At 39.4% G+C, this 21,499-nt stretch overlaps 1 protein-coding gene across 2 annotated transcripts in view; it reads right to left on the bottom strand.

The window, feature by feature from the left end:
- VCL (vinculin) overlaps nt 1–21,499 on the bottom strand; it is a 106,895-nt gene that overhangs the window by 17,204 nt on the left and 68,192 nt on the right. For both annotated transcript variants that reach the window (XM_037130631.2, XM_037130630.2), the window contains exons 6-13: nt 20,316–20,476; nt 12,567–12,657; nt 11,610–11,757; nt 8,710–8,863; nt 7,782–7,957; nt 5,680–5,870; nt 3,797–3,996; nt 2,549–2,677 (exon numbers count right to left, since the gene is read on the bottom strand). In XM_037130631.2, coding sequence (XP_036986526.1) covers nt 2,549–2,677; nt 3,797–3,996; nt 5,680–5,870; nt 7,782–7,957; nt 8,710–8,863; nt 11,610–11,757; nt 12,567–12,657; nt 20,316–20,476 — 1,250 coding nt within the window. The remainder of the gene's footprint in view (nt 1–2,548; nt 2,678–3,796; nt 3,997–5,679; nt 5,871–7,781; nt 7,958–8,709; nt 8,864–11,609; nt 11,758–12,566; nt 12,658–20,315; nt 20,477–21,499) is intronic.

The raw sequence follows: 21,499 nt of genomic DNA, 5'->3' as shown, positions 1-21,499 counted from the left end.
CCCAAGTCTCTTCCCCACTCTGCCTCTTGTTTGGACTCACCTAGCTGGGTATCTTGCCATTCAATGCTCAGAATCTCTGCCTAAATCTCTGACCCCCAGGCTCTTCCGCCCGGCCTCAGTCCTTGTTTCCTTCTTTGGCTGCTCCCCCACACTCTGGACCTACAGGGCTTTGGCCAAACTTGGTTGATCACCTTGATCCCAGCCTATGTCTGCTTCTCCCTCTGATTAAACTGACTGCTTAACTTGACGTTCTTGTCACTCAGTCAAAATTCACCCAGCACCTACCATGTGCCAGACACTGGAGTAGTTGCTAAAGATACAAAGATGGATATAACAAAATTTCTGCATCCCAAGGAGCTCACAGTCTAGTGGGGTAAAGAAGGCCCACAAACAGATATTCATAATCGAGTGTGTTATGTGCCATAATAAAGCTAAGCACTGATATCACAGGAGCCAAAGGAAAGGCATTTAACCACCAGGAAGTACAGGATAATGGGATAAATAGGAATTAACTGAAAAAGAAGAAATAAGATAATTAGGCAGAGAGACGGAAAGAACAAACACATGGAAGGGAGAAAAGACAGAGTATGCAGGAAACTGTAAGCAATTAAGCATTACTGTGCAGGTTCTGAGAGGCCGAGGTTTGTAGGAAATAGGTATAGAGAGTATTAGAAGAAGCCAGAGTAGAGCTCTCGCTCTACTTACAAACCACTGAAGGGTTTAAGCAGGAAAATATCAGGGTCAGATCTGTATGTTTATTTCATTGGTGGCCTAGGGACGGATGCAATGAAAACCAACGAGAACTGAAAGGTCAGTCATACAGGCAGCAGGAGACAAGTTTCAGAAGTAGAGCTGTGGCAACATGAATGGAAAATGGAAAGGATTCGAGAAATATTTGTGAAATCAAAGTAGCCTTAAGTATGTAAAGTAGCCTTATTACATACTTAATGTATTGATGTGGAAAGATGACAGAAGGAATCAATGGTGACGTAAATTTCCAAGGGAGAGAGAACAGAAGGATAATGTGCTGAGGTACCCATGAAATGTCTAGATGGACAGGACTGGCACAAAGTTCAATCTACTAGCATGAAACTCAGAGATGTCTGGAATTTTTTTTAAATTATAAAGCATCCCAGCCTAAAGGGGACCTGAGTTGAACTGCCTAGTAACCTAGGCCAGAGAAAAAAAGGGGGCCATTAACAAGTAAAAGTAACACAAACCTCCACCCACTAGATCTACACCATCTTGGGTGCCTGACCCAACCCTTTTCCTTTGCTGCAAGCACTAGAGACGCTGGAACCAAATAATTGCTTTCTGAGATTCCTCTGTAACTGCAGTGACTGCGTGACAGAGTTCTAGCCAATGAGACAAAAGCAAAAGTCTCCTGGAAGATTTCTGGGAAAGGTTTTCCTTCCTTCCTTTTCTTCCTTCCCTCCTTCCATTCACTCATTACCAACTTTGCACCAGGCATTGTTCTAAGAACTGGGAATAAAGTAATGGCAAAACAAAGTACCTTCCCACATGGAATTTCATGCTAATGTGAGGGAGACAAACAAAAAAATGAGGTAAATGTGTCAAATGTTGATAAACACTAAGAAAAGCAGGATATAAAGTTTAGGAAATCCCTGGGAGTAACTGTGGGGGTTACTATTGCAGGTGATGACCCAAAAGTGACATTCCAGTAGGAAGCTGAAAAAAAGTGAGTACATAATGCATATAGTTATCTATGGAGGAAGACAAGAGAGAACAAATACGAAGGCCCCAAGGTTCGAACGTGTGAACATAAACAAAGAACACTGGGAATACGAGGCAAGGAGGGCAACCTAGACAGAAGGGCATGAGGGAGAAGAGTGGTCCCCACGAGGTCAGTGTAGATGGGAGACCAGGTGCAGCGCTCCAGACCGACTCACACCAGCTCAGCAAAGCCAGCGTGCCCACCTCTTCCCAACCCTGCTTCCAGTGACTTCATTCTGCGACAGCGACAATGGGAGTATTTACAACATGGAAACCAACAAACGTTACAAATCAGGGTTTTCTGTTTTGGGAGGCTTTTTCCAGGAAACTAGTCTACCAGCACGTCAGTGACCTTTCTGTTCTAAGGACTCTGGTCTCACTCTGGGTCAGAGCAAGACACTCTTTTTTTTTTTAAGATTTTATTTATTTATCTTTAGGGGGAAGGGAAGGAGAGAGGGAGCGAAATATCAATGTATGGTTGCCCCTCGTGTGTCCCCTGCTGGGAACTGGCCTGCAACCCAGGCATGTGCCCTGACTGGGAATCAAATTGTGATCCTTTGGTTTGCAGGCTCGTGCTCAATCCACTGAGCTACACCCACCAGGGCAAGACACTCTTAACTAATACACTTGGTGACTAAAAGAAGACATGGCAAGGCCCTCCCTCTTCTACCCTTCCACCCCTCACCCACAGTATCCCAACCCGATGCCCACTGTAATCACATTTTACCTTTACAGATTAATAAATGATTAATAAATAAATGCGTGTATGTGTGTGGTTGACCAACAGAAGAAATGGCAGACCTCAGGTACCCACCTCTTCCCTGTTGGGTGCATCAGGAGGTGCAGTGGCCGCCACTGCCAACAGCTTGATGGGAGTTGTGGTGTCGCTGAAAACATCTGACACCTCCTGAGTCATGGCCTCCTGCATCTGGGCTTTCAGATCCTTAAAAACATCATTTACAAATGAAAATTTCCAAAATTATCTAAAAACCACACTTGCCATTATCCTCATTTTATTGGCACATTCATTCATTCATTTAATCTTTTACTCGGTAAGCATCTGTTGAGTATGAACTCTATACTCAGCTAGCATGGAACGAGTGTTAAGATATGAATCCTGCCCTATTGGTATCTAGTAGAAGAGGGAAAACACAATCCACATTTTCCTGGCGACTGTTCTACTCAATCAGGAAACCTTACTTCCTTTCTTGGTGGCCTCTAAGAACTGATACTGAGAATCATGGAGTTGAGCCCTAAGAAGACCCAAAGAGAGACAGACTCCCCACCATTCCCAGTGCTGGAGGAGCCCGGAAATGACCACAGTGACTATAAAGATTATGTGGTGGAGGCCATGTTGGGTTTCTAAGCATTTTCTTATATTAAGAGGAAAGAAATCAAGAATGGGAACTTTTTATGTGTTTTTAAAACTGAGTTTCTAGAAAAACTTGATAACCAATATATGTACACGTTTCTTAACATAGTCTAAAGAATAGGATTCTTAGAAGTCATCAAAAGCTCTTTCCCCTGGTTATCACACTCAGCCCGATCTAAGTTTTCTGTATCAGTCAAAGAAGTCTCAATCGCCCCCAGGTTCTCAAGATGCGTGGCATGTACTGGCTGGTGAAACATAGAGAAAAATGCTTTTATTTTAATAATTATGTGTTTCTTTTAAAGAATGTTAGAGAACACATAAGTAGCTCATGATGTCAGGATTATTTGAAAATTTCTTTTAAATACATTTACTTGTTTTAAAAAAGGAGTCCATTTGAAGACAGTGACTAAACGACACAGGCGATACACGGAGAAAGCAAATATCGTGAAATAGCTCTCGGCCGAGCAGAACAGGAGACACAGCTTGAGTTGTCACTCCGTGCGCTGTCACACACGGTGCGCTTTTTCCCAGGAAGCTCTGAATTTCCTTATGTCCTTAGTCACACTCTTTTTTTTTTTTTTTTCACTTTTCCTAGACTAAAAAATTATGTATGTAAAAAAAAACTCTCCGTCCCTAATTTTTCAATAAATAAACACAAGAAGTGTAATGATATGAACGCTTCGGTTCTACCTTTAAGGAGTCTCGGAGCTGAGACGCCAGTGCTCTCGCCTGAGGGCTCTCCCCTTCCCCTCGGGCAGCCAGGTCGGCGAGCTGGGCCGTCAGCTGGTCCACTCTGTCGCACTTCGCAAGGAGATCTTGGCGATAAGGACCCATCATGACATTAGCCAAACGATGCCCTTCGGCCACGAGCCCTCGGATGGCGGCCTGACCTGGACCAAGAGGGAAATACTGAAACTCACTAAGACCTGGCGAAGGCAACTGCAGTGCCACCTGCTAAGTTGTTTGTATTTTTTTTAAGACTAATGTTTAGTGAGTTTTCCCCCCAGTAACAGAAAAAAAAGTGAGGCGATACAGAAAAGTATAACTCATAAATAAAACCACCATGATCCCATCATTCACAGTGACGTATTTGTGCCCCTCGTCTTCTGTGATGCACCGCGTGCACATACACACTTCACATTCATCCTCCTTTACAAAGTTAGGGTCCTACTTTATTTTCATTCCTTGCTTCCTTTTACTGAACATGAGCGTTTTTCCACATTAGATATTCTTTGAAAATTAAGATCTGTAATCTGTGTAATATTTTAAAATACTAACCATAATTGTCACTTATTATTTAACATTTACTCTGTTTATATACATCTCTAATTAGAATAAATTCCTGGAAGTCAGAATGCTAAGTCGATGAGTATGAACTTTTAAAAAAATATTTTATTTCTTTATTTTTGGGAGACTTTATTTCTTTATTTTTAGAGGGGAAGGGAAGGAGAAAGAGTGGGAGAGAAACATCAGTGTGCGGTAGCCTCCCATGTGCCCCCACTGGAGATCAGTGTGTGGTTGCACAGGCCCAGAACGCAGGCATGTGCCCTGACTGGGAATCAAACAGGCAACCCTTTGCTTCACAGGCCAATCCTGTGCGCTCAATCCACTAAGCCACACCAGCCAGGGCAATGAATATGAACTTTTTTAAAGCTCCTGACACATAATACAAAACTGACATTCACAAAGTTTGGTTTTACCAATTTATTCTTCTACCAGTAAATTATACATCTGCTTGATTCCCCGACACTGGGAATCACCAATTTAAAAATTTATCTTTTTATCCAATGAATACAGCAAATGAAGTAAATAGCTCTTCAACTTTAGCAGACTTGCTGTCATAATATGACCTAAATTCTTATAGATTCAGTCCTAAAGTCTCCCAAAAATGAAAATTTTAGGTTATTAACTCTGCTGGTGACTGCCTGATGCAGGAGCCCTCCCAACTCAAAATAACTTTGGTAGTTAAGCATCATTCACTATGTTCAAAAATGATGTTTAGCCCTGTCTGGTGTGGCTCAGTGGGTTGGGCATCGTCCCACAAACCAAAAGGTAGCCAGTTCGATTCCCAGTCAGGGCACATGCCTGGGCTGTGGTCCAAGTCCCTGGGATGGAGGCATGAAAGAGGCAACAGACTGATGTTTCTCCTGCATGTTGATGTTTCTTTCCCTCTCTTTCTCCCTCCCTTCCCCTCTCTCTAAAAATTAAACAAATAAATAAAATCTTTTAGAGAATATATTTAAATGGGTACTTTCTAAGAACTCTAGGAATAGCAATATGATAATGGAAGTATACATAGACTGAAAATAATTAGTTCAAAGTCACAATTCCAACCCAACGACCTATCAATTTGCCCACAGCGAAATCACTTATTCACTACTACTTCTTGCTTAAGTCACAGAAATCTCAGCTACGTTTGGAAATGGAATCACACTGTAGAATCACTTACTCATCAGTAGCCGAAGAACCCCTTCTGCACTTAATTACAGATGATACAGGACCTTATCAACAACTAACTTGCTTGCTGTCATTGAGCCCAATTTAATGATAGTCCAGTGCACTGATGGCCTTACCAACTCCCCGGTCATCCACTGTGGGGTTATCAATCCACCTCTGTGCCTGCTCGATCTTGCCCTCAAGGTGGACCGCTGCTTTGGCGGGCCTGCTGTTGGCCACGGCCCTGTTGGTTTTGCTCTGCAAGTTCTGCAGGGCAGTGGCCACCTGTTTGGCCAATGCCCGGGCCTCTGGGGAATCTCCTTTCCCCCTGCAGAGAAAAAAACCACCTTTCTGTCACACACCAATGCTGTTCACACTGAGATGATTTAGTTGCTGATACAAATGCTAATAAGATGTCCAAGTGCTAATGATTATTAATTTGGTTTAAAAGAAGAATAGTTTATCTGTCTGGACCTTAAATAAGAAATGAGTCATCTAAATTCAGGTAGCTTTGTCCAGTCAAGACATTAACTATAAGTTTAGATCAATCTAGCTCAATCAAGACCCATTTGGTAAACTGAGCTCAATCAATCATCACTAGGTTAGCAGACTTCACCAGCCTGCTATCTCTGAACAACTCGTTCCCTGAGGCACAAGGCTGGCCCAAGGAGCCACGTGTATGGGGTAGTAGTAGTTACAGTGGAACTAGTGGTAGTTGATTAAAAAAAAACTTATACAAAAAGTTTGCTGTAAAACAGTATGCCCTGTTACACTGGCAGCAGCCTAATATATCTCTTGATTATATCATTTCCTCTTGTGCTTCATTAAATCTTGTGTCATTTTGTCCAGTAACATGCTATACAGACTTGTAGCCTATGAGCAATAGGCAATACCAAACTGCCTGATGGGGCATTTCTCAAAACATATTCCCATTGTTAAGCAGGGCATGACTCTGTGTGTGTGTGTGTGTGTGTGTGTGTGTGTGTGTGTATATATATATATACACAAACAACACAGTAATAGATCTGCTATATCACCATTGCCACCAATTCTCTGCTTATCCTTTAGAAACTCTAATGAGTGCCTGCTATGTAAGTATACAGACTTGTGTTAGGGTACTAAGAAAATAGTCTCCAACTTTGAGTATTTTAAAATCTAATGAATGTAAACAGACTATAATAGTGGGTTAATATTAATGAATATTATAGACAGACATTATATTTTACAAATGTCAAATTATGCATTTTCCCAGTAATTCAAAATTCTGGCCTAAAGTAGGGATTCCCCAAGTGACTGAGCTTGATATACAATCAAATTTCAGCAGTAACCTCAGTCGATCTCCATCACCACAGCCTCCTGCCTAAAGTGTGTCTATCCTGCTCCCACGCATTTCCTACTTCATGATCCTGGGCAAGAGTTTGCTTTCTTAGCCAACACGAGAGTCGGCATAAGACTGGAAAGAACTCTAAGGCACATCTCATGCAAAGGGGCTAGGCACGCTCCCTCAGAAGCACAGGCAACAAAACACGCGAGTGGAATGGAAAGCAGCAGCCCAGACACTGACACTTGACTGTGGTTAACCCTGAAGAAGTAGCTGGAGGACAGAGGTAGGAAAAAAGCAACTTTCACCTTTGATGCTGAATTTATTCTTTCAGCATGTGCCGCAGAGTTGTTTTTTTTTAAGAGAGAAAAATATCTATTTAAAAAAAAAAAAGCAACACTTCTTTCTTACATAATCAAAGTAGGTACCAGGAAAGCATTTAAGAGAAGCTGTGGTAAGGAGGCTGCATTTAAGGATCGCTTGTCATTGCTGCTTAAGAAATAATTTTTCTTGGGAAGGAAGAAAGTATGTTCACATGACTCTCCCCATTCTCCCCCCACCCCAGGAAGCTTTTCATAGCCACAGCCTGAAAATTATTTTCCTCATATACCTGGGAAATAGCTATGTCACAAACCATGTAGCAGAAAAAGTCCTAACTTAGAAATGAAGAATATAGATCTCGAAAAAGGAGCTCTTGCCATCCTAAATTAATTTTAAAACTATGTGATCAGCAATAAATCATTATGCTTCAATGGTATCAATGACAATATAGAGTAATACCTGACTTAGTCCTGTAACACAGAATCAGTGACAATACAGCGAAGATCATATATGCATTTAACCTACAGAATTTAGGTAGGTTATGTGCTCAGGGAAAAAAGACAAATAAAAGGGCAATTTAAGTGATTAAATACATACTGTCTTCGAAAGTCTGCTAATTTAGACGTAAGAGCCGCTATTTCTCCAAGAGAACGTAAAATGTCATCTCTCTCTTTAGGATCATCACATAATTCTGCTATTTTTCGAGCTTCAGCCAAAGCCCCTCGAATCTGTTCTTCTCCTTCTGGTCCCCCATTTGGATCTGCAAGCCAGTTCTGTACACACAGAAATGGAAAAGCAGCACACCGTGATCCACTCGTGAACCACATTTTATATAAAGTAATCAGAAATATTGCCAAAGTGATTACAAGGCACACCAGTAACTGCTTTGATAATGCTGATGCTTATTATTTCACGTACATTCTTAGCTCGGGTAAAATCAAATCAATCCCTCCAACATCTTTTAAAAAATAATTTTTTTCTTTCCCATTAGCATAAAATATCTTCACAAGCTTTATCTTATTTTTGAATTAGTCATACCTTATTAATTCTTCAATTTCTCAAACATGTTTTTTTTGTGAGATGAAATCATTTTACAGTCCAGAAGTATCAGAAAATGTTAACCCTTTAACACTGCCATGACCAAATACAGTTGTGAATTCTGAGACGAACAGTTCTAATATACTGTAATCTATACCAGGAGCTAGGATTCCATTGGTATCCAGTGCTTACTTTTAACCAACTGAATTATTTTTAAAAAGATGTTTACTTCAAAATATAGATAAATAACAGTCTAAACCTGGGTTGGTAGGTAAGGTGTTAACATTGGTAACTGCTGGAAATTAATCATCACTTAGAAACATCCTTCATCCACCCACAGTAAATGAGGGGGAGAAAGGAAGGAGGCAGGAGGGAGAGAGCAAGAGAGAAAGAAAGAAGGAAGGAGGGAGAGATAGATTAAGGACATTTATGGGACATTTCTCTTTCTCTTTTATTTTCCACCCCTTCTGAAAATCATTATTACTACCTGAGCTGCATCGATCTTCTTTGCAATGCTCTGCTTTGAGTTTGTCATGGCTTCCAGTTTGCGGGCTGCATTCTCCACCTTTGCTGTGAGCACATCCAGACCCTGAGACACCTGCTGGGCTTTCTGCATGGCCACGGGAGAGGCTCCTTGTCCTCTACTCAAAACAGGCAGATGCTGTTATTGCACTCTCTCAAATACTTAACAGCAAAACATTACTAAAAATACAATATATGTCGTTTCTGTTAACACACTTGTCTTTTTCTTTTTCTCCAGTAAGTCTGAGATAGCACAAGAAAATAGAGAGATAAACAAAACACAAAAGCTTTGTGGAGCTGCATAACAACCATTTTAAAGACCAGGCCTGCAGATTTTGATAATAACGATTCTCCTCTTGGTGGGAATTACATAATCAAATCTCAACTTCAGGGGAAAACTGTGCTTGCGATCTTATTGCTATGGAGGGTTTTGTTACCATAGTAATGTGTGCTTTAGAAATAAACAGCCCATTAGATTGTCTCATTTTGGGGCAAGCATACTTTCGAAGCGTTTCAGGAGGCGGCATGCAGAACACACTGACAGCACTTCATAGTGGGGCCCGGCAGGTCTGTGTTCAAATCCTGGCTCCTGGTACCTGTGGAACCTTGTGATACTTAACCCCCCAAGGCTTTACCTTTTTATCTTATAAAATAAGGGTGGGTATGTAATAATACTTGCCCTGCTTATCAAGTAAAATAGCTTCAAAACACACACACACACAAAAAAAAACCCCAACATATTTTGGTAATAAAGCAATGCACATATATAACTATTGATATGCAACTATTATATATATAATTATTGTACATGTATATAACATATATAATATGTAGCTATTAACATTATTGATTTATTATTATTATAATGAACCTAATGGTAATCTTAAATATTTACCTACCTTCCACTCCTGTGCACAGGGTAACAAAACCAGTTTCCCATCAAGTTTCTAAAGAACTAATTCCGCTATTTTCCTAAGAATGATTAATATGCTGCTGTTACTACAAAAAAAGTAATGTGAGTTGGTAGAAACCTGTTTTCCCTTTGTAGATACTTTCCAACTTATAACAAAGTAAAAATTTCCATCTTCAGACCAGCTCGGATTTTGTAATCTGCTCAGACAGGTAAACTCAGTGACAGGGGTCACAGATTTGTCACTTGACAGAATGGCATGGCTGATCATCCTGATCTGAGTTTCCAATTTTAGGATAAACTCCAAAACATCTTTGTTGCCTTTAATAAGAGTGTAAATCTGTTGTTCATTTCTTTTTCCTCGTTTTAAATATATCTCTATTTTTTACCTACACCAGTACTTTAGGTAATAAACTCAATATTTATTGCAAGGTGTTTTCAAGGTATTTATACCTTTTACTTGTACTTGAGGCAGAGGAGGAGAAGATTTAGGACACATACTTTTCATGATTTAATTTTCATTTCTCCTTCAAATCTAGTAAAAATGAGGAATCTTTTTGGTATAAGAGTCCAACTTTGAAAAAGTAAATATATTTATGGGCTACACAGCTTTTCTCATTAAAAATTAAAAATGTATTGAGTCCTATGCAGGGAAAATATATATGTGCAACCTAGAAACCCTAAGTGACCAAGTAAGAGAATGTCAATTAGGAAGCTGTTACTGAGTTTCAGCCATTAAAATGCTAAATAGCTGGGCATATTTAAGAAAGAAAAACAGGGAGATAGCTCTGGAATCTTTCATCATGAAAGGATATTGCAGGCTCCACTGTGAATTAGGCCCACAGCTGCTCATCTCTGTTCTAGCCTTTTCTCTTTAAAGATTAATGGTTGGTCCCATAGAGCAACTACCTCATTCTCTTGCTCAAATTCATCTTTCTCCAAACACACACAACTGTGTATTTGAGAATTCCAAGTGAAAACTGTCTTTACCACACTGTGAAAAGGCTGCAGACAAAAGAGCCAACAGTGAGAAATTAGAGGAGCCAAGAACCTCGTCAAACTGCACTGGCATTCCTCCCAGTGGGAACAGGACTTCTTTTTGTCCTTTCTGTAAAGTTCTTGCCATGTTTATGACAGGAGAGACTGCTGCGCAGCAGGAGAAAAAGGCTCACTGAGACCAATGAAATAACATTTATTTATGCTGTTTCTTCCCCCTTCAAGGTAGCATCCAAGGCTACACTGAATCAACGAACCTCTGGACATTGTATGGAATATTGTTTGTATGCATCTTTTTAGGTAGAGATTCGTGGCTTTCATTGGATTATAAAAATCATGTGGATCCAAAAAAGGCTAAGAACTTATCCTTTACGAACTGTATTCCTAAGTCTATTATGTTAATATATTGGAGACTGGGTGTAACGGCGTATAATATGTCAAGGAGTTTCTGAGGCCGTTTGTATAGAGACCCTGCATATCCCCATTATCTCAAGGTATCTCATGACATTCTTGAAGCAAAATTAAACTTCATCTATACTAGTGTCTCACCTTACTTCAATTTTTCCCGATGCCCCTAAAAATTAGGACATTTTAGAAATTCATAACTCTATGAATGAGTCCTACCCCCCCAAAAATCCTGTATTATACTTAAGTTTTCTTAATAGCAAACTATATATATTTAGTTTATAGGAGAAAAAGTTCTAAAAGCCAAGACTTGAAGCGAATAAAGTATTAGGAAACCAAATGAATAATATGAAACAAAAACTTAAAAGAGCCTAGATATTACCAAGTTAAAGAAGGAAGAGTTCACTTCAATCTCCAAAGAATTAACAGAGCATAATATCTATGTTGTCTATTAGTCAAAGACAACACAGTAAAATTACTAGACTTGCTCTCCGTCAGGAGTGAGATCGTAGCTACTGCCGACCACTACTCCAGTAAGAGCAGAGGAACTTTACCTGGCTCGGAGGTCAGCCACTTGATCAGTCATCTGCCCTAGCATTTTGCAGGTCCCCAGGATCTCTCTGCGTTCTTTGCCTGCACAGAGTTCACCAACCTTTCCAGCTTCATCTAAGATCTGCCTGATGGCCTGCTCACCAGCATCCCCTAAAATAAAGAGATATTCAATATCTACATTGTTAATTATTTAGAGAGGATGCTTTACAAGTCTTTTCACTCATGAAGGGACAGATGAAAAAACGACAAGGTGAATAGAAGACAATGCATCTGATAGCTAACAGTCAGGCAGTGCCCTTCCAACCTTAGGGTGAGGTTCCAACCACAGACACTGCTAAAAAAGGTCCCCAGAACCACAGCCACATGGAGGGAACAAGCAGCTTGTGGTAAGAATATGGATGATGAAAATAAGCTCTAACATTTAACAGGACTCAGCACCTCCAGCCTCCCTTAGGCTTTAACATTCATTCAAATGTTTATCTAAAATTGAACAAATATTAGATTAGAAAATCCTAGCTCAATAACCTATTTGGGTCTTCTTATCTTTATATAAGCTAACTTTGGTTTACAATTCTTATTGGTATCATTATTTGATCTGCTTAACTAAGTACTTATTGACATAAATGGAAATATGTCCAAAAGTAATAAAAGAAGAAGAGCTTTTATTCCAAATAACTACCTTTCTGATTCAGGGGAGATGTGAATCAAGAGTTTTGCAAAGAATAAACCCCATTCAGCTTGGTTTATTTCTCCATGATAAGAGGTGATTAGTGTATGTCCTCCATTCTTTTAAAACCCAGTAATGTTTCAATTAGTCAAAACTCACTGAATGGTGTATGCTCCTACATGTTGCGGTAGTTATCTCAGGATTATGAAAATCTGGGAAGATGTTTTTCTTTTGTTTGCTTTGTCATTAACTTTCTATTGTATCTATCAGAAAAGTAGAACCAGCTGGTTACCTGGGGAGGCACTGGGATCTCGGAGCCAGCCCTTGGCCTGGTTCAGTTTGGAGTCTATGGAGGCCAATGCTCTCTTCATGGCTTCGGTATCCTTTTGAAGAGAAATGTCAGTTATTTCCTTTTCAAAAACTGAGATACCATGATACAAAGTAAGTCAGAGAAGAAGTGATAGCACTGACATACAATAGAGCTAAGGTAGTCCTACAAAGCCTTAAAAATATTCTCATCACACCATAATGCTTATTTCAGCATCTTGCATGCAAATCTCTAGTTAATTCTATCGTTTCCTGATTTCCCTATTGCTAAACTGTGAAAACTGGTAAAATTGCTCAAGCCAAAAGATGTTTAATGTCTTCAGCAGGAAAAGCCCTGTTGTCACATGCCTTACGATCAGCCTTTCCACTAGTCCACATTCAACTACTGCAGCCCTGCCAAAGCCCGCCAGGCCTCAGGGAAGCTTCATTAGCACGCGGTGCCACAAGTCACAGTCGGTTTACATCTTGTTTTGAAATACACACACACTGGGTAATGTTTCACTATGCTAAATTAATATAAAAAATTAGAATTGCTGGTTGGAAAGAAGAATAAAGATGTTAACTTGGCGATTTAGTTTTAATTCCACAAATAAACCACTAAATATAATATAAGAAAGAAGTCTTTTTCTGGCCTTCCCTACCACTCCTCATCCTTAGTTCTCTTATCATCCCCAACCTGGAAGAAGAAGCAGGATAAAATAAGCAGCCCTCAATGTATTGTTTACAATTATGGTTCATAATAACTAACAAAATTAGCATAAAATCTCCCAGGATATAGTGTGAGAAGGTGAAGTAACAGACTAGTCACTTTAAATATACATATATTTTAAAGATTTTATTTCTTTTTAGAGAGGGGGGAAGGTAAAGAGAAAGAGTGGGAGAGAAACATCAATGTGTGGTTGCCTCTCACACGCCCCTAACTAGGGACCTGGCCTGCCACCCAGACATGTATGTGCCCTGACTGGGGAACGAACCAGTGATCTTTTGGTTCGCAGGCCAGCACTCAATCAATCCACTGAGCCACAGTAGCCAGGGCTAAAAATATACATGTATATTTAATAAAGTTTTTAAAATATAGAAAAATGCTGAGAACAATATATCCATAGGTAACCAATACCCATGTCCCTATCCTCACAATTAACAAACTAGCCACTTGAATCTCTATTTAACACCTTAAAAGACAGTCCATCCCTAGTCCAGTCAGTTGCCTCTAGAAAACTGACTCTTACAGAGTCCATCCACCAAACCACAGAGTTAACCTCTGAAATTCTAGACAATACCCTATATCCCTAACTTTTTTTCAATTTCCAGTCCTGTGCAAAGCTTGGGTTCCTAAAGGTGTTATACCACTAGGTTTCCACACGGGGGCAGTCAGGACCCCCTCTTCCAATTCCAGCAACTACAGGAAGGAGCACAAATAAGGGCTGGGAGCACCTGTAGAACCATCACAGGTCCTGTCAGGACAGGACCTGGATCACAGCTTTTTGCAAGCATACATTCAAATCATAGAATGCTCAACTTTGGATTCCTTCCTTCCCCATCTAAACAGATTGTTTGTTCTCCTGTTGCAACATTGGTTTTCTAAGGCACTAAAGAGCAAATTCTCAGCCACAACTAAAGAGCAGTGAACAACTCTTACTGAAAAAAATGAAAATAAAATATTTTTATCATCATATTATATGTAATTATGGTAGCTATCTATCAGTAAAAGGCAGAGTGGTAAGAGGATCTGCTTCAAAAATCCATTTGTGATTAGTACACATAGACAAGTGGCATTTGATTCTCAAATGGTTTAAATATCTGCTCCTCCTCTACCTTGTTATACGTTCACCTATACAGCAAACCCTGCCTTCGGAAGTAACACAAAGACCACTTTAGCCTAGTTCCAAGTAAGGATTCCAAATCAATATCTTTTCAGAGTGTTTCAGGCAACTCCTAACCTCAGAAAGTTAGACAGCCTTTAGGGTCTACCACAAGTTACAGGACTTTGTCAAAAAAATTTTTTTAATTTTAAATTTCACAAACTCTCACCTAAAAAGTATGTACACCCTTTGAAGAAGAAACTTATATCCATGTAAAAAAATACTTAATTTCAAATCTACTGACCATTCTCTAACATACATATTTTCAGTGAAAAATAATATTTATTATATTTCAAAAATCTAAATTTAAGGAGAAACCAATATCAGAAAAACTCTTTAGCATCTACCCTAGCATTAAAGTCTTCTTAGGAAGCAAACTTTAAGCATTTCCAGCATGTTAGATTGTTTGAAGCGTTTTTTCCCTCAATACTTCATTTTTAAATGTAATTTAATTTTACAAATTAACAAACAGGGGCTCTGTCCTAGAAATCCAATTTGATCTCAGGTTTGTTAACATCAAACCCCATTATTTTCTATTAGATGAAACTCAAGACTTTTTTCTTTGTCCAAAGAGAGTTGCCAAAGAATCCACTAACCTTCTGCAACAGTCAGCATATCTTCGGCCTGGTCGATTTGGGCTCTGGTTAACACTGCCCAGAAAATAAGCTCCAGAATCAAATTAATAACCCTCACTAATCTAAATGACTGCTTTTATTCTCCATTGCCCAAAAATGATTTCAAACACAATGGAAAAACTGGCTTTGCTGTATTTAATATCCTCAAAAATCACCGCTTATTTCTCTCCCTAATAAAGTGGGACTAACTATCACATTTCAAGGAAAGAATCTAATTTGCAGGAAGTGAGTAATTTACTCCTGAGTGGGAGATGTGACATCAAGAAGTTAAAATTAAGAGATGCTCATTTTCCTCTGAAAAGAATCAATGACAAATTAAAACAAAGCTGCATTTCCCAGTTTAAAAAACTGGGAAATTCAATTAGTTACTGAAGTTTTTAGTAGTGTAAATTTCAGACAATTTTAGAGATTTAAAAGGTCACTGAAAGGGCTGCCTTAAATTCTTTCTAGAATGGGGCAAGTTGTAAATAATCATTTAAACACAATACATCTTAATGCTATATCTATTAAAACAAAAATGTCTTTGGGAACAATTACTCTTATCTCCTAAGAATCTCATATACACTTCTTTCAAAGAACAGTATTTATTATGGGACTGGCAGAATTGTGTCATAAGCAAAATTAACAAGTATATTAACACTGAATGTGATATAAACAAATTCACTGAGCAACCAGAACTGTGACTATAAGATATAGTTATAAAGGGGAAAAAACAATCATGACCGTTGTGGTCAATCACACTATGTACCACACAGCTTTTAGTTAAACCTTGTCATGTAAATCTAAGTACGCAGAGTATAATGGGGGCATAACATAGAAGAGAAAAAAATGGCACCTTCATGTTAGTATTTTTCTTTGGAAAATCTCAAATACAGGAAAGAGAAAAGTCCCCACCAATCTCTTCTCTGGGTTTTTTGGTTCCTTTTTTTTTAAGAGTGAGTATATAATAGACCAGATCCAGTCATGTAGCTTTGGCGACAGGTGGCACAGATCTGGTCCCCTCCTCCTACATCCCCTTTCACTGGAAAACTCTAATGAGTTTGTTATAAGTGAAAACCACAATGCCTTGGCATTCTCAAAAGGTGGAAGAACAACCTAAAAGAACTTCATTTTACATGCATTCCCAGGAACTGAAACAGTCTTGAAATTTGATATAAAGTTAGACCTAAGTAACACAGAATAATACTGAGAACCACTGAGTTCCCTCTATAAGCAATCAAGAGGAACTGTGGTAGGAAAAGTAAGGTCCTGCAATCACAGGCTCTTGAAAACCGTACATATGGGACCAGTACCCCCTCTCTTTCACTGCCCAAGCTACGCTCCCATTTTTCCCATGAACACCTCCCCTCCCTACTCTTCCTACTCTGTTCTGCCCCTGACCACATTTCTACCCCCAAATCGATGTTTTAAACAAAGACATTTCTGGAAAGAAGAGGTTGGGCAACAGAACAAAATCTTACAAACTATATTTAAGTGATGACAGAAGGTGTCTAGCCCCAAGACTTCAAGCAAGTTACCCTCCCAAGTTTCAGTTCCTCAATTCTAAGAATACTCAGCTCTAAACCTCTTTGCCACCTATGAGCACACAATCAGATGTACCAACTAGAGATCACTTGGATCAGAAGGAAACATCCATTCCTTTAACATTTGGGGCTTTTCTCCTGTTCACAAAGAGGGATAAAATGTCATAAACACCTGCATTAACTATTCATCTGAAACTCTAACAGATAAATCTTTCATTGTATTAGCTGCTAAAATAAAATACTAGAAGCCTCATAAAAACCTCATGTATAACTTTATTTTTTCAAAAATGAGGAAAAAAGTCCCAATGGTCTGCAGTAAGGGAAAGTATTAAAGGACTGCATGTTCTGACCAGTATCTCCTTCTCTGATAGAGAAGATTAATCTGAGGCATTTGAGTCAGTCACTACACCACCACCAGCCTACACCCCACAGTGGTAGGAGACCCACCACAGGAACTAATCCTGAATAATAGTATCTAATGACTCAAGATGCAGTTGCAGGAGTGCCTACATGGGTTCAAAAACTATTAGCAATAAAACTTGTAATTTTTTCTCACTTCCTCTTGATTCTCAGCATGCATCAAGATACAAGTAACATAAATAAGTGTGTATATTTATATATACATTATATATATAAATTACAAGGGGTTAAATTAGAATCATTTAAGGCACAAGTTCTTTTGTTTCATAATGTATTCCCAAGAAAAAAGCTAAACTAATTTTTAATGATCACTTACAAGATGATTGTTGATTTAAAGAGGGGGAAATTTTTAATGAAGTATTTAAAGTCAAGGTACTTTTAAGTTTATAGATCTGCAATTTGAATGCAGGTATAGAGGTAAAATAATCAGCTACTGCATTGCCTCTTTAAAACCTTAGCTTATTCAGCAAGATGCACTATTACCAAGAATTGTTTCCACTTACTTTCATCCCCCACTTTTCTAGAGGAACCATCACTTTCCAGGAGAAAACTGCACCAAAAGGGAAGCATGAAACAAGTATGGTAAGACAGAGTTAATTCTTCATTGGCAGGGACGAGAGGAGGTAAAAGATACTGTATGTACAATATTAGACAGAATGGGAAGCCGGGAACACAGACGAACACGGGGTCTGATTGGTTCACTGCTTACAACTGAGCAATGTAAGATGCATAATGCTACTAAATCTGAAAAAAAAAACCTATCTACCAATTTCCATTTTCAAGGTAAAATATTCTTGTAACTAATAAAAAGTATTACTCTGAGTGGGTAAGAGGAGGTCAGGTGGATGGGAATGGGATTAGGAGTGAGATTTGTCATGTGTATCTTTTTATAGCAATTGATTTTTTTGGAACTAGGTAAATGTATAACAAAAGCAAGGTGAAGTTAAAAATAAACATCTCTTGCCTTCTCTGATGCCATTATGTACTTGAGCTTCTTTTGGCCGAGCTAATTTTATTTACTTTCTTTTATTCTGATAGTTTTGCAACGTCCTAACAGTCTGGTTCCTCCTAGACCAGCATAAAACTGAGACAGCTACAAGACTGTACACAGTGGGGCCCAGGTTCACCTTCCTTGTACAGTGTATCCCCCAAAGGGCCTCATCCTCACCTTGAAAACCTCAACTGAGCACATTTTTCTAAAAGAAATAACTCTCGATGACACACAAAATAAAGCTCAGTAACCCTTATTTACTAAATGATGGATGACTCTTCCCCTCCAAAAACAGATAAACATCAAGGCTGCAATGCCTGCTTCTCCTTTTTACTGTTTCTCATCTGCTGGGAGCAAAGGAGAGAGAATAAAGACAGAGATTGGGTTAGGGGAGCATGAGGTCATGGAGAATTACAGCTGATTTACAGCTTAAATAGCAGAACATGAAGTGAGCCATGGACTGAAGTTAGGAAAAACTTTAGATATACCTTACATTTTTTCCTTCTGATTTTGAAGACTAGGATTACTATGAAGGACAGCTGTCCCATCTAAACTCTCTGCCTACCCATTTTTATTATGGCTTAAAATTGCAGTGACACATCTCCAAAAGCAAAATTCCAGAGCCTGCGAAGGAGACTGGTAGGAGAGGCAAACAGAGATTAGGCAAATCAGGCGGAGATTTCCTAAGCAGGGTCCTCAGGTAATTTAGGGGTCGCCCAGCTATCTGGGGAAACCTGCCCCTCAAATGAAGCCAGTGGGAGTGGCTAGGTCAGGAGAGTTCTCAGGAGCCTACTCAAATAGATGAACGCACTCACTAAGTATAGAAAGCCTGTATCACATAGAAATGCTTGTTCTTTTGCTTTCCCCAAAGAAATGCTCGAGCTCGAGTCAAACAGTTCGCCCAGCACAGTCTGGAGCCCCACATTAAACTGCAATCTGACGCATATTCAAGCACAGTGTTACACACCGGCACACAGAGTAAGGCATGGCACACAGCACAAAAACCTCACAGACATGCTTTTTCTCTTTTAAGTGAGAAAAAAAAAACTAGAGGGCAAGAGAAAGCTTACCTTCTAAACGTGAGAAAAAAAGAATAAAACAAACAAGAGAACAAAAAAAGATGCATAAAGAAGTCATAACAGGGAAATGAAAGCTGTCAAATATGTAAAAGCAAAATTAAGTAAAATATCAGACTTAAAATGATTTTACCACACAGATTTAAAATATAGTCTTAACACTTGTTCAAGATCTCCGTGCCCCTATAAACAAATCTAAAATTAAGATAAGCTGACTAATTTCTTCCGCATATTTAGATTCACTTTCTAGGCAACGAGAGAGGGCTGGCGACGTGAGGCCCCAGCTTTGACCTCAGCTTACAGGTGACCTAGTGGACAAATAGCCCCACTGGGCACCAAATGGAAGCCATACTACAAAATCCCCTCCTTAGTCTACTACCAGCCTGCTAGGAGACCCTGGAGACAACACCTGGGTCACACATGGGGAAGCTGGATGCTGGAGACAGTGGGATTCCCTCACGGCCTGCATCTCGGGCTCCTGCAGGGAAAGCGCAAGCCCAAGTGTCTCTGTTCCCTCAAAGTCACTAGACAGGGAGTCACTAGACAGGGAGAGGGAGACCAGAGCAGCAGCGACACAGAACCACTGCTGTTGGGCTCTAGAAGGAATCCACTAACCCTTTTGGAGTCTAAGAAGAAATTCTAGACTAAATTCTAAAGAGTGAAGAGACTCCTCAAACTAACTGACAAATGTGAAAACTAGTAATTTAATGAAGCTTTCCTTAGGGAAAATGGAATGATGAAGGCACACACCTAGAAATGCCAAGAGTTTTCTCTGTAGATTTCTCTGGGTCAAAGGTTGGTTTAGGAAAAGTTTTCCATAAAATTCAGTCACAGGCATATTAAGTCTCTTACTTGTCTAACAACCACCCACATAAAAGGCAGGGCTCCCACCCAGGGGAGTATATACCACACCAGAATCCCTCTACCAGCCCCATCAACGAGACTTCTGCCTGAAGGAAAAGCTACATTATTTCAGCCTTCAACCAACATTCACCCCCACACATACCTATTTATTGTTCTACCTTGGAACAAAGGGAATTTGCAAAAGGAGAGAGTAACCCATGAAACAAAGGTGAATAAGAAATTACCTTCTTAATACCTGAGTAGTCTTATGGTACACATAGTTACAAGATAAAATGTGAGACAACCAAGCTCCCAGGAGGGGAGAAATTGGGATTTTGCTCATTTTGCCTCCAATAAAACTTACCTTGCTGGCCCAGGCATCTTCATCCCAAGAAGTGAGTTGTAACACACGAATGATCTCATTAATTTCAGCACTCATCTTTTCCACAGTAAAATTACGATTTTTCAGAGCTTCTTCTATTCCTTGGTTTTTTGAGTTTTTAGTTGTTACAAAAATCTTCATAGCTGTAAAAATAAACAAAAGATCAGAAACTAAGCTTGGCACTGAATTCTGCTGTATAACAATATACATACAAAATGTCCTACGCCATGAACACATGTTTGGGGTTCTAAGGTATAAAAAGATATATGAAAACAAACACTGCAAGTCTGCGAATGAAGTTCCAATATCAGCAACCTTCACTGTAATGAAAACTGAAGGTGTGAGACATCACTACAGCATGACCGGGGAACTAATTCATCGTGTGCATACTGATGACCTACAATCACAAAGTATCCAATATCCTTCTAAGTCAGTTCCCATCGCATCCCAGCCCTAACACTGTGCCCCCCTAACACAAGCCTAATGGGACAAGATGAAAACAGTCAGTAAAACTGTAGCTGGAGAACGCTGCTGTCCCCAGTCCTAATAGAAGGTCCCAAAGTGTTCAGTTTATCCTCCATGATTTCTCTCACCACCAGACTTTCTACACCCATAAAAGGAAAGAAGAAGGTGGGGGGGGGGCGTGGAGGGGTGGAGAAATAATAATAATAATATGAAGCATTAGAAAAAAATGATTATCTTCCTATAAAATAACTTAAAATGAAAAAACAAAGACTAATCCATACTTTGTTGAGTTACCTGGCTTAAAAAGAAACCCTCTTCCCAGCAACTCTTCTGCCATATCAAACGGCTGACCTCAAAAACATATTTCCCATGGAGATTACAAAACTCTATTTACAAGCCTGGCCAGGTGGCTCAAGCTGGTTTACAAACTTTTACTCTATTTACAAATTTTTGTTCTCTAGTTCATGTAAAGGCTTTCTGAACTCTTATACCCGCATCTCCTTTTTAGCTACTACTTGAAATGCCAAAGCAGGAAGGCAGTAGCTCGGGGTCACAGTGACATGCTTTGCCAGATATTTAAAGTAAAGCTGCCCTCTGGGAGTTAAACTAACTAACCCACAAGTTAAACTAACTAACCATGAGGTGTCTGCTCCATACTAGAAAGTCAGTAAGTGCAGCTCCCTTTTGCTAGTTTACAGAAC

Source organism: Artibeus jamaicensis, unplaced genomic scaffold (genome assembly GCF_021234435.1).
Source record: "Artibeus jamaicensis isolate MK-2021 breed Jamaican fruit bat unplaced genomic scaffold, CSHL_Jam_final contig_332, whole genome shotgun sequence".
Lineage (NCBI taxonomy): Eukaryota > Metazoa > Chordata > Mammalia > Chiroptera > Phyllostomidae > Artibeus > Artibeus jamaicensis.
Note: the sequence above shows the minus strand (reverse complement) of the source record. Positions and strands in the feature narration are given on the sequence as shown.